At 38.9% G+C, this 12,865-nt stretch overlaps 1 protein-coding gene across 1 annotated transcript in view; it reads left to right on the top strand.

The window, feature by feature from the left end:
* FDX1 (ferredoxin 1) overlaps window positions 1-8,464 on the top strand; it is a 37,315-nt gene extending 28,851 nt beyond the window's left edge. Inside the window, exons 3-4 of the mRNA XM_025929086.2 lie at window positions 1,911-2,040; window positions 7,131-8,464. Coding sequence (XP_025784871.1) covers window positions 1,911-2,040; window positions 7,131-7,245 — 245 coding nt within the window. The 3' untranslated portion in view covers window positions 7,246-8,464. The remainder of the gene's footprint in view (window positions 1-1,910; window positions 2,041-7,130) is intronic.
* Window positions 8,465-12,865: the final 4,401 nt, after the last annotated feature.

Genomic DNA, 12,865 nt, shown 5'->3' with positions numbered 1-12,865 from the left:
GGAATTACTTTACGATTCTTTGTAACTTCCAAATGATACTATTAATACATAATAATGTTAATATGTGAATAATAATAACAACAACAATAATGCAGTTGTATCGGGCTTACTACCTACCAGTCATGGTTACAATACACATGTTAAGTAAACACTCATGTAATTCTTGCAACTACCGAGTGAGGTTGGTATAGTTACTGCTGAGGGAACTGAGGCATGGGGGCTGTTAAAGTAGCTCAAGGTGATGCCATTAGTACAAAGTGCAGGTAGGATTGAAGCCTGACAGTCTGGCTCCAGAACTCACCTGTAACTCCTATGCTCCACTGAATGCTCTCTCTTCTTTTTTTTTTTACTATGAAATTTATTGTCACTTTGGTTTCCATACAACACCCAGTGCTCATCCCAACAGGTGCCGTCCTCAGTGCCCATCACCCACTTTCCCCTCCCTCCCACCTCCCATCAACCCTCAGTTTATTCTCACTTTTTAAGTCTCTTATGGTTTGCCTCCCTCCCTCTCTTTTTTTTTTTCCCCCTCTTCCCCCTCCCCCTCCCCCATGGTCTTCTGTTAAGTTTCTCAGGATCCACATAACAGGGAAAACATATGGTATCTGTCTTTCTCTGCCTGACTTAATTCATTTAGCATAATACCTTCCAGTTCCATCCATGTTGCTGCAAATGGCCAGATTTCATTCTTTCTCATTGCCAAGTAGTATTCCATTGTATATATAAACCACAACTTACTTATCCATTCATCAGCTGATGGACATTTAGGCTCTTTCCATAATTTGTGCCCTCTCTTCTCTTAATCCCGTTACTGCTTTGAATTAGATTTAGTAAAAATGAACACTTAAGGAAGTTTCTCATTCCTCTGTTAAATTTTTTAGATAATAAAGTGTGATTAACAAATGTTTAACTTATAAGGGAATAACTCTTATTAAAATGATTAATTCATTCAAGGAAAATTAAGAAGGTTACTAGTTATTGATAATAGTTCTGTATTTAATGTACTGTTTATTGACCAAAACCAAATCTAAATCCAAGTAAGTTACTCCTAGGACTCTATAATCTTTAAAGTTGTGTAAAGGCTTTAAAAATTATTTTAAAAAGGGGTGCCTGGGTGGCTCAGTTGGTTGGACGTCAGACTTTGGCTCAGGTCATGATCTCGTGGGTTCAAGCCCCGCGTTGGGCTCTGTGCTGACAGCTCAGAGCCTGGAGCCTGCTTCAGATTCTGTGTCTCCCTCTGTCTCTGCCCCTCCCCCACATGCACTCTGTCTCTGCCTCTCAAAAATAAACATTAAAAAAACAAAAAAAATTAAAAGAAATGGAACAAGAGAAATATTCTTATCTTATTATTTAAAAACGAATGGCTCTTAAAATGACTTGTTTGATTGTCTCTCAATTACAGGGAGAGATAGAGAAGAGTATTTAATTTGATATAGGCATATGTTTGGTTGCTTTCTAAATCTTCTTATATACCACAAGGCTTCATAAATTGTGTTCAGCTCTCTAGAATGAAGGTAAATAACTTATATAGCTATCATAAAAATTATTACCATGTAAGTTTAAAAATGCATATTGGTATATGCATGCATGTCTGAGTTTATTAACTTGTAAGCTCTTTGATATCAGAATCGTGTATTTTTGTGTTTCTCTTCACGGCATGTAACCCAAAACCTTTTTGAAACAATATGTGAAAGTGATTTTATATTGGCGGGGAGGAGAGAGGGGGATAAGGGGGATTGGGAGGTAGAGGGGTTGGGGAGGGTAGTCCCTAATACTCATTATTATTCAGAAACAAAGTCTGTATACTAATGTTGATTCTAAAATTTAGAAATAATTAACTTTAATTAAAACTAGATTTGAATTCTGTGTAATGGAGGGGAGAGTGTCTTCAGTGTCTGTTGCCTTTATAGGTGCATGTGAAGGAACCTTGGCCTGCTCTACATGTCACCTCATCTTTGAAGACCACATATTTGAGAAGTTAGATGCTGTCACTGATGAGGAGAATGACATGCTCGATCTGGCGTATGGGCTAACGGATAGGTAAGATTTTAGGATGACTTCAACTGTACTAATAATCTGGGAAGATAAAGGTTTTAGTAGTTCTTATCTCCCTAAGACCAGCCTCATGCATGTAAGCGTGATCTCCTGGCATAGATAGATGACAGACACGAACTTTGAATATCAAATATGTGACATTTCTTTTTGTTTTCACTATTCTACAGTTTTCACCCTTGTGAAACTTTCCATTTTGCTAAAATAAAAAAAATAAAAAAAAAAAACAATTGAAGGTATTGGAGATACAAGTTCTAGATTCTGATAAATCTACTTTAGTCTGTTTTTTATCCCAGGGATTAATATTTTTCACAATTTAATGAGTTGGGATTCAATTTAATGCTTTTTACAGTGTTCTTAAAGGACAGATTTGAAAATTGGGTGAAATTTTCATGGGAAGTTTTACCTACTTCAAAGAACAGAATTTTAAAAGAAACTTAATGTATAATAACAACTATATTAAAATGAATAGTCCTGTTTCTAAGTGTACCTGGTAGTAATTTATTCAGAGCTTATTCTTGTTAATTAATTAACGGGTGGAATTCCTCTCAAAGGTAGTCAGATTTATAGTAACAGATGATATCAAGTGATATTTTTTTTTTTTTTTTTTTAATTTTTTTTTCAACGTTTATTTATTTTTGGGACAGAGAGAGACAGAGCATGAACGGGGGAGGGGCAGAGAGAGAGGGAGACACAGAATCGGAAACAGGCTCCAGGCTCCGAGCCATCAGCCCAGAGCCTGACGCGGGGCTCGAACTCCCAGACCGCGAGATCGTGACCTGGCTGAAGTCGGACGCTTAACCGACTGCGCCACCCAGGCGCCCCCAAGTGATATTTTTAAAAAATATCTATTTAAAAAAATTACCACGTCTTTTGGTTGGAGTTAGAGGAGGTAGCTAGTTGAGTTACTGTTTCAAAGGACAACATAATGAGGGCTGGCTTAATTAAGGTTGGCTTTGGTGTCTAACCATAACTTGGCGACCCTAATGAAAAACAGTTGTTTAAAAAATTAAAAGTAATAGTAATAATAATAGCTTGATTTGTGTATTATATAACCATAATTGTGTTAATTCCTTAACGTAGATCATCTTACTTAATACTCACAAAATTGCTTAGCTCGTTAGTATTTATTTAGAGGTGAAGAATCACCTTATTCCATTTGTGGTTCATTTCTCCCGTGGTGGCAGTGAGACGGACACCCTGGCAGGAGAAGCCGGGAAAGCAGTATCTCTGTAGACTTCACAGCAGAGCGGGCTGTGGCTGCCATCGTCCTGTCCCCCTTCACACCTTCAGGTGCCATATTCTCTGTCAACACCTTTTTTCTCCCCCACGAAGAGTGACACATAGAGTACACTCAATGACTGTTGTGGGGAAAGAGTAGGATGCTTCTCACAGGTAGCAGTGATAAAACACTTGGACACATCTGGAACGAAAATAATTTTGTTCAAACCTAGTACCATAGACAGAAACTGTTTCTAGGGTACCATATACGAAGGATTCCAAAACAGAGGAACGAGGAAGTTCAGCCTTTTGGTTCATACATGTATTTTAAAGTTAAGTGCTCTGTAAATGTCTTAAATTTTTAAGCTAAAACACCACTGTTTTAATGTTTATTGTAGGGTGTCCTTACCCACGATTATTGACCCACTGGTGACACATGGGCTCATCTGGCCCTTACCGTAGTGGTTACTTGTCTCTCTTTTCGTGTGAGAGCTGGTGCCGTATCTGTTTCTTCACTGTATCTCCAGTGTCCGATTCACAATAGGGCCTCACCAGCTCTTTGTGGAATTAGTGGTCGATAGAAGGAGAAATTCAGGAATTATCTGTGAATCTGTATTTGATGATAGTCATTGCTCGCTGCCACCAATTTCCAGGGATAATTTGCCTAGAGGCCTCAGTTTCTGTAATTGTGAGATGAGGATAATATTAGTACCTACCTGGTAGGGTTGTTTGTGAACGTTTCAGAACAGGGTCTGGGGGGAAAGCATTCATTAAATAGCTTTTAGCACTGTAATGATAAAAATACCAATTTATATGCCAGATACTTAACTATAATGCCTCGGTACTTTACAGAGGCGATTTCTAACCTTCAGGGTTAGACAGTATCGTCACCATTTCATAGGGGAAAACAAGGTTTAATTAATTATCAGAGATTTTCTCAAGGCCCCGCAGCTAGAGAATAACACAGCCTTGATTTGAATCAGTTACGTTGGGCCCCAAAGCCCTTGATCTTGCACTGTTTCAAGCTGCTTCTCTGAATTGAAAACCAAACCTTAGGAGGAAAGTAAATACAATACCCCAGTGTATTTGCACTGTCAGGTAAAAATGGCAAAGGTGACTGGAGAAAATACCTTCAGGGTTGGCACAGTGTCAGAATTTTATGCAACTAATAGTGAAATCAAGGCTGCCTTGCTATCTGTCCTTGTCTGCAGGTACCAGACACTTTCTAGGCTGGGGAGACTTAGAACAAGGGGGTAGAGGAAGGAGGGAGTGAGAAAACAGCCACAGGCCCCCACTGCCTGGTCTTCCAGGGCCAACCCTCTCTGGGTTCCCATAACACACACTTCCTGTTCCTGCACTTCCACGGCACTTCTTGTATTCTGCCCCTTTTCACTGACCGCTGTTTCCATATCTGTTTCTCTTACTAAATTAAAAGTGCCTCCGGAGACTGGCATTATCTTCTCTTTATATGAACAGCGGGAAATCACCAGCAGTCTCTCTAGGTAGGACTCTCCACAGCCTTGAGGAATTGGTCTAAGATGGCTTGCCACATTTTCTCTCTTGCAGACAGAGCTAAATGCATAATTGAGTACCATGAAGGCTGTCTGCAGTCAACAAATAGGAATTATTGGTAGAAGGGGATTTTTTTTTCTATGAGAAATCAAGATTTCCTGTGGTTATATTTACTCCCTTACTCAAAAACTTCCCAGTGGTCCCTCATTGCTCACTGGTTAAAACCTAAGCTCTTCTGTTGGTGTTCAGAGCTGTCTGTGGCCTGGTGGCCGTTCCAACCCATCTCCCTCCTTGCATGGCAGCCGAGCCAAGCTAAAAACCCGTATCACCTCAGATGTGCCTTGAATCCTGGTTACCTTTGCCTCAAATGCCTTCCTCCTTTATCTTTTATTAAACGTTACTTCCTCCCCATCCTTAAAGCCTGTTCTAAACACCATCTCCCCTGGCCAGAAGTAAGTGCTTCCTTCTCAGAATTTTTGGCTTTCTCTCTCTGTGGTATTGGTCACAATCTCCCATGTTCATTATCTGCAAATGTGTCTCCTCTCTTCTATTTGATTGAGAGTACATTCCTCAATACTGGTATTGGTAAATCATTTCCACAGCAGCCCTGTGAGGAGCTCATTTATTATTCATCTTTAGGGTTAGGCTAGGAAATTAATGTCTGGCAGGTTAAGAAAGTTGCCTGTGAACATGCCACATTCAGTGCTGGATCCTGGACCACTGATTGGTTGGTTCTAACCCCACTGCTGCCTCTGTACTGCGGCCCTGGTACCTAGGACGTAAAAGTGTCCAACACAGATTGAAGTGAGTTGCTATTCTGTGCTTACTCACTGACATTTAGTGCTGTGCCTTCAGATGCTCAGTAAGTGCTCGATGGCTGCGTTAACCAAACAAAGACCTGCATGCCACATTCCACCAAATTGTAGACAATCTGACTGCAAGACTAATATTTTTATGTGCCTCTAAGAAAGCAAAAAGCACTGCCGATTAAAATACGGTACACAGTTATCACTCAGCATTTTGTGCATCTCAAAAGAGCTAGACATAGATTTGTCTAAGCATAGATTTGTACATCACTGTTAAAAAAGTAAGATGTAAATAAAATAAAATTGATAGTAATCCTGAAAAAAAATGGAATTATCGGGGGCGCCTGGGTGGCTCAGTCGGTTAAGTGGCTGACTTCGGCTCAGGTCATGATCTCACGGTCCGTGAGTTCAAGCCCCACGTCGGGCTCTGTGCTGACAGCTCAGAGCCTGGAGCCTGTGTCATATTCTGTGTCTCCCTCTCTCTGACCCTCACCGGTTCATGCTCTGTCTCTCGCTGTCTCAAAAATAAATAAACGTTAAAAAAAAAAATTTAAAAAAATGGAATTATCGTTCTTCTTCTGATGACACATATTTGCTTTACTAATATCAAATTTATGTCCTGCTGTGTATGTTTCTGTATTCTTAACTTTTATAATCTATTTGAACTCATTTTGAGTGGTAATTAAATTCACACATGTAGTATTACCATCTTTCCCACAACTCAGTTGAAGAGACACCTATAAAACATCGTCGCTGAGTTCATAGCTGTGATGTGACACAGCTCCTGGCACGGCTATGATGGTAAGATGCATCTCAATTTCAGGGATGTCAAAAATGTGGCAAAAAAATATGCATCTCATAATGGATGACTTAAGTCTACACATTATCTCAAATTTCTTGTTTTAAAAAGTATAGCTTTGGGGTGCCTATGTGGCTCAGTCATTTAAGCGTCTGACTTCTGCTCAGGTCATGATCGCAACGGTTTGTGGGTTCGAGCCCCGCATCAGTCTCTGTGCTGACAGCTCAGAGCCTTGAGCCTCCTTTGGATTCTGTGTCCCCCGGCTCTCTCTGCCCCTCCCCCGCTCATGCTCTGTCTCTCTCTCTTTCTCTCTCAAACATAACTAAACATTAAAAAAAAGTGTAGTTTTCTTTTATAGTCTATATGGTTTTAACTGTCGGGGGATTGATCAGTCGTTCTCTTGGTGTTGCTGAAACTTCTATTCTTTCCTCCAATGTTGTGCCTTCTGATCATTTCACTGCTTGCCAGCCCTCTCAGCATAAACCAGTGGTTGTAGTAGATGACAGAAACTGAAGATTAAAGTGCTTTGGCAACACCTTGCTTTTCATTTTTCATATCTACGTTCTACCCTCTATACCCTCTAGCTTTGAAAGGGTTGGGTATGTCTTTTTGATGCAATGGGAATTTAAAAGGTAAGTGAATCTCTAACTGCTTTGGGTAAGAAAATATCCAACCAGCTGCACTGTCTTGTGAATAATCTATACTTGACCCTAAACCACATCTCTCCCTCTCTTACACAGATCTCGGTTGGGCTGCCAAATCTGTTTGACAAAGTCTATGGACAATATGACCGTTCGAGTACCTGACGTGGTGGCCGATGCCAGGCAATCCATTGATGTGGGCAAGAACTCCTAAGCTAGAATAAATTGGAATATTTTCACAAAATTCTACCTATTTTTATAGTTATTATTTCTTAATGTAATGAAATGAGAACATGGGTGAAGGGGTTTATTATGATGATTAGCTTTACTACTTTAATTGACCTTACATAACTACTGCATTTTGTAGTTCTAAAGGTATGCAATCCTTATTTTGGTTAAATTATAAAAAGCAAATCAAATATTAGAAAAATAGTTAATATTATAAAACCTTACATATTTTACATTAGGTTTGCTTAGCAACTATAGCAACATGTTTTCACATAAATTTTATCCTTAATTACCTGTAAGTTAGGTTAAAAAAAGATATTTTCCCTGTTAGATGTGGGTAAAGACAGAGCCCCTAGATGGCTTATCTAGGGCCATGGACCAAATTAGAAGGTATGTACTAGAACCCACATCTTCTTACCCAACATATGTGTTCAGATTGAAACTAGAGAAGTTATGAATATCTTGCTTATATCAGTAATTAAGTGGACCAATCTAAGCACTCCGTAAACTGCTTCATTTCAAAGATAACTAGTTATTGCCTTCTAAATAGTATTTCAGAATTTTGATTCATTGAAAAGTATCTGGACTTCCTCACAGCACGGTGCTGGTTTCTGAAAGCCTGCGCTGTAAGAGTGAGCTCCTGTGCCAGGTAGATGCTGTATCCTTTCAGTGACCCAGTTATGGAAGTCACACAGCATCATTTCTGCCTGTTCTCTTCATTAGAAATGAGGCACTAAGTCAGGCCCATCACTTGAAGGGAGGGGTGTCAGAGAATTTTCAGACATGCCTTAAAGCCACTACAATAACCATTATTTTCAGGTTAGCTTACTGGCAGGCACATTATTGCCTATGAAAATTGTCTCTTTAACCAACAGTGTTCTAAACTTTTTTGAGAAGGGCTGGATTCGTTCTTATATTGCATTTTGAAAGATTCTTGTGTCTTCTTTTTTATGATGGTTCATTGGTTTTATTCTATAACTCCCACAGTTTTCTTCTTGACATTCGGTTAAAATCAGAGGGAATAATGGTGGGTTCTTTTTCAATGTTGTATAATTTTAGTTTACATTTTTCTGCATTTTTCCATCAAGAAAGGCAGCTTCCTTTGGTATAATAGTCTATGTAATTGTTGGTTACATGCTAATACTTAATATTGTATTTGCTTTTCACAAATAAAACCAACCTATAATTATGTAAGTAACTCAAAACTGCTGAATTAGTTTTTCAAGTGACCGATTCTAAGAATTTTGAGAACCTTTTGCCTAACTTTCATTGTGAAAATATTGTCTAATTTTTGTCTTAAAGGACAGTTTTCTTATTTTCCTTATAATATTTAAGTATCACATGGTGATCCATGTGGTTTCCATCATAGTCATTCAGCATTAGAGCAATTAGGTTTTGCTTGAAAAAAATGTTTTCTAAGGGGAACTTAGATTCATTATTTATTTTCCCATTTTTTCTTCTTCTTCTTTTTTTTTTTTTTACAACTCTGTTAAATGCTTTTCCTGCCCTTAAACTCCCTGAAATTTTGTGTTAAACCATATTATGGATCAGAATTTATTAGATGGATTTCTTATTTATAGGATAACTTATCACCCTATAAATTAAAAAATAGAAATAATGTGTTGTATGTATATTTCCAAAAATAGTATATGAAACTTTATTCTAAGTGTAAACTATTCAAAGGTATTCAAACATTACACACATACTTTGTTTCCCGTTAGAGAAATATTTAAGAATAGAAAGATGGTCTTGGTTAAGCAACAACAGGATTCCTTTTATGTGTCAACACATCACATGATATCAAGTTGTTTTTATCAGATTTTCTTTTGTTTATAAGTTTCTAGAAACTTAACAATTAGAAAACCAGCTGGCAAGGGGAAGACATGACCACTTGCAGACACAAAGTTCCTATTTCAGAACAGAAACAAGGAGTTATAAGATAGTTTAAATCTACTAGAGGCCATCGAGGAGAGAAGCGGACGGAAAACATGTCTGTAGTGAGAGGTGTTACTTCTGCAGAAACTGGCAGTAATACATTCTCTAACCAATGCCTTTATTCCTCTTTCCTTATGACTCCCATCTGCTTGTTGTCTTACTACCTGGATATATTAGTTGCCTTAATTTTTAGACTTGATTTGATGTTATAAAATTAAGCACAGCCTCTGTGACTTTCTGGTCCCCTTCGTCTGCTAGCCGTTACCAAAACCGTGACTGCTCAGCTTGATTTACCCAGTAGTCTCCATCCCTCCCTCATCTGCCCAAGTACTTTGCCCTGGACCGCCCTTTATAGCATTTATATAGTGCTTATCACATGGAGCACTGACTACATTTCTTCCCTAACAGACTATGCTTTTTAAGAATCAGGACTGGGTTGTGTTCAACTTTATAAGTGCAGTGTCTATCATGGTATTTACCCACAATAAGTATACAATAAAACCTGAGTTAATCAAAACCTGGTTGTATAAGAAATATGCTTCTAGCATCTTGCTCTGTGGTGGTCTGTTACAGATGAGACTGCATGAGCCCAGGATAAGCCCATGTATTGAGCCTACCTCCTAACTCCAACTTAACAGAAATCAGGACACACAGGACTATTTTCCTAAGATGTCAGATAATTTCCACTCTATTAAAGAGGACCGTGTTCAACTTGTCATCTTTTTTAAACATACCTTGAATGAAACAGCTTTTGAATGAGCCGAAGTTACGTCCCTCTGCCGGTCTTTGTTCTTCAAATACATAGTGCTGAGGTCCTGAACGTGATAGATGGTCTCTGGCCCCGTGAGTCACGTGACACTGTCATGACCAAGCCTCCAAATGGGTGCTCCTCCATCTTGGAAGTGTCGGCCATCATGTATTTCTGCAGGCTTCAGTGATTTTTTATCAGCGTTAGACTTCCCACTGGTCCTAAGGAGAATTCCTCAGGGCAGTGAAACCAAGCAAACCAAAAGACTGAGAAGGATTAGTAATTTTGTTTTAATGTCCTTTCTTTAGTAGAGTCTTTTGTTTCTTAACTGAACTCCAAAGACTGAGTAAGCCTCAGAGAGATAGCAAGATAGTGAGGGAAAAGCATGGGACTTAATGTTCGAAGACCTGGGTACTGTTTTAAAAATTATCTAAAACTTGGAAATAAAAGCAAAAAAAAAAAAAAAAAAAAAAAAAAAAAAAAAAAAAAAAAGCAGGTCACTTTGAGGTGGTACTTAGAGGACTGTCTACCTGGGCACCCAAGGATCACCTGATGTTCTAAGATAGAGGCATTAGCAAACTATGTCCTATGGGTGAGATCAAACCCGCCACCTGTTTTCTGTCAATAAGCCTGATTGGAATTGCAGTCATGCCCACCTCAAGCTTATTGCTTATGGTTGCTTTCATTTGACAACAGCAGAGTTGAGTAGTTGTGACGGAGACCAAATGGCTCATAATGCCTAACATATCTGCTGTCTCGCCTTATACAGAAAAAGTTTGCTGACCCATGCTCTAGGGGAGGTAACTTTGACTTGGTACTTACTATTGACCTGGACCCAGTCCTTCTAAAGTTAGATGTTAAGTAACTTCGAAAAGCTTGTTAAGTTGCAGAGGTTTTCTTTGCAGTAGGAAAGGTAACTCTGAGAGTTATGGGTTCTTGCCTTGTAGGGCATTATCCTGTTTGATGTTTATCTCTGCAGTCTTCCTACAGCATTCTTTTTTCCACTGTGTGTGTGTGTGTGTGTGTGTGTGTTTGTGTGTTAGTTCCTCATGTCTTTCTCTGAACCAACTTTGTCCTTCTGCTGGTCCCCTCATTCATGAGTTAAGTAAATCTTTGCCACAGGCTCACTATGTATTTGTACGAGAATCCTTTATAACTCATAGAAAATTACATAGTGGCCTCTTGAGGCCCCTCTGTGCCTCCTCACAAATGTTTTCTCTTGAGGTAGTCAAGCCTCTGGTTACATATCTGTTAAGTAGAGATAATTAGACCCAGTACCTCAGCCAAACTACTGTCTCATCCATGTAGTCATATCCACTGGACAATGTTTTATAGCTTTTTCAATTATAAGGTGGTGTGTGGAAACATTTTTAACTGTAGAGCATTATGCCATTATTGATTGTTGCTTCTTGACGAAATCTAGACGTTAGGTAATAAAGTACAGGTAGAATACTTGTTATGTAAGAATTGCAGACTGAGACTCGATTCTTTGACTTTCCTATTTAGAATAGTTATTTAAAAAATTTTTTTTTTCAACGTTTATTTATTTTTGGGACAGAGAGAGACACAGAGCATGAATGGGGGAGGGGCAGAGAGAGAGGGAGACACAGAATCGGAAACAGGCTCCAGGCTCCGAGCCATCAGCCCAGAGCCTGACGCGGGGCTCGAACTCACGGACCGCGAGATCGTGACCTGGCTGAAGTCGGACGCTTAACCGACTGCGCCACCCAGGCGCCCCTAGAATAGTTATTTTTAAAAAGCAGATGTGTATAGGGCTTAATCTTAAGCCTAACTACCCATCTGATAAATGCACTAAAAATAAATGTGCTTTATCTTTTATGTGAGAGAAATGGTCTATTGATAACCACCTCTGTTAAATCTTCCAGAAGTAGCAATGAGTTGGATATTTCTAGACTGTCCTAACTACAAAAGGAAGCAAATAATAATACAGCTTTGAACATGGGCTGGAAATAATTCAGTGCCTTTTTATTGAAAGAAAAAAATAAGGAGCAATTCTGATAAAAGCAAAGAAGGGAAATACCTGTGGCTGAAAATGGAAATACACACCGTTTCCTTTTTCGAGGATGTCCGTCCTTCCACACGGCACGGTTCCTTGTGATACTCCAGAACACACTGCCCTTTGCAAATCTGTTTTGAAAGGATAATAGCACTCCCCTCTCCTACTAAATTGAGATATATATAGGAGTTTAAATCTATTTTATTAATCAAGCTCAAAAAGAAAATTTTTTTTTACATATTTCTTGACAGCCCAACCTGATTTTTTTCAAGTGATCACTCGATAGATCTTGCATGATAGATATGCCTTTTTGGAGGCACAAGTTGAAACACTTTGGAGGAAGTTTTAATAATCCCATTAAAGGTCCATTTAACATAGTTCTGCTCTGGGGAAGTAGCATGCTCTGGGTGCTCAGTGGTGAGCTGTGTGCTGTACAACCAAGTGAAATTGCTAGAAAGATTCCTGTGTATATAGTAATTTCAGGTGATGTGGTGTACCTACGATCAGATTTGAATTACAAAATCAAAAGTGACAGTTCCTGTGGTCTTTTATTAAAATCCAATCTCTTTCATTCATGTCATCTTCCAAATGCCTTGAGAAGTATCTGACACACAGTAGGTGGTCAGTCAGTATTAGCTGAAATTTTTAAATAAATCTACTGGCCTGCCCACCACTGTCTCCCAATTGTGGGATAAAATAGGGGCTTGTGAGAGGAGAAAATCTCGGGTTAGAGCTTTGGATTAATAAGCATAGTTATGTGAAATGAGTTGCTAAACTAAATAAAGAAAATCAAAGGTTTTTATACCATCAACAGCTTCCAAGGTTAAAGTCTTGGGTTATAGCTCTTATCAGGGTGATGAGGAGTCAAACTTTCAAGTGTTTGTAAGTCAGTTACTTTTGCCAGAC

Source organism: Puma concolor, chromosome D1 (genome assembly GCF_028749965.1).
Source record: "Puma concolor isolate L17-30 chromosome D1, mPumCon1.1.hap2, whole genome shotgun sequence".
NCBI lineage: Eukaryota > Metazoa > Chordata > Mammalia > Carnivora > Felidae > Puma > Puma concolor.
Note: the sequence above shows the minus strand (reverse complement) of the source record. Positions and strands in the feature narration are given on the sequence as shown.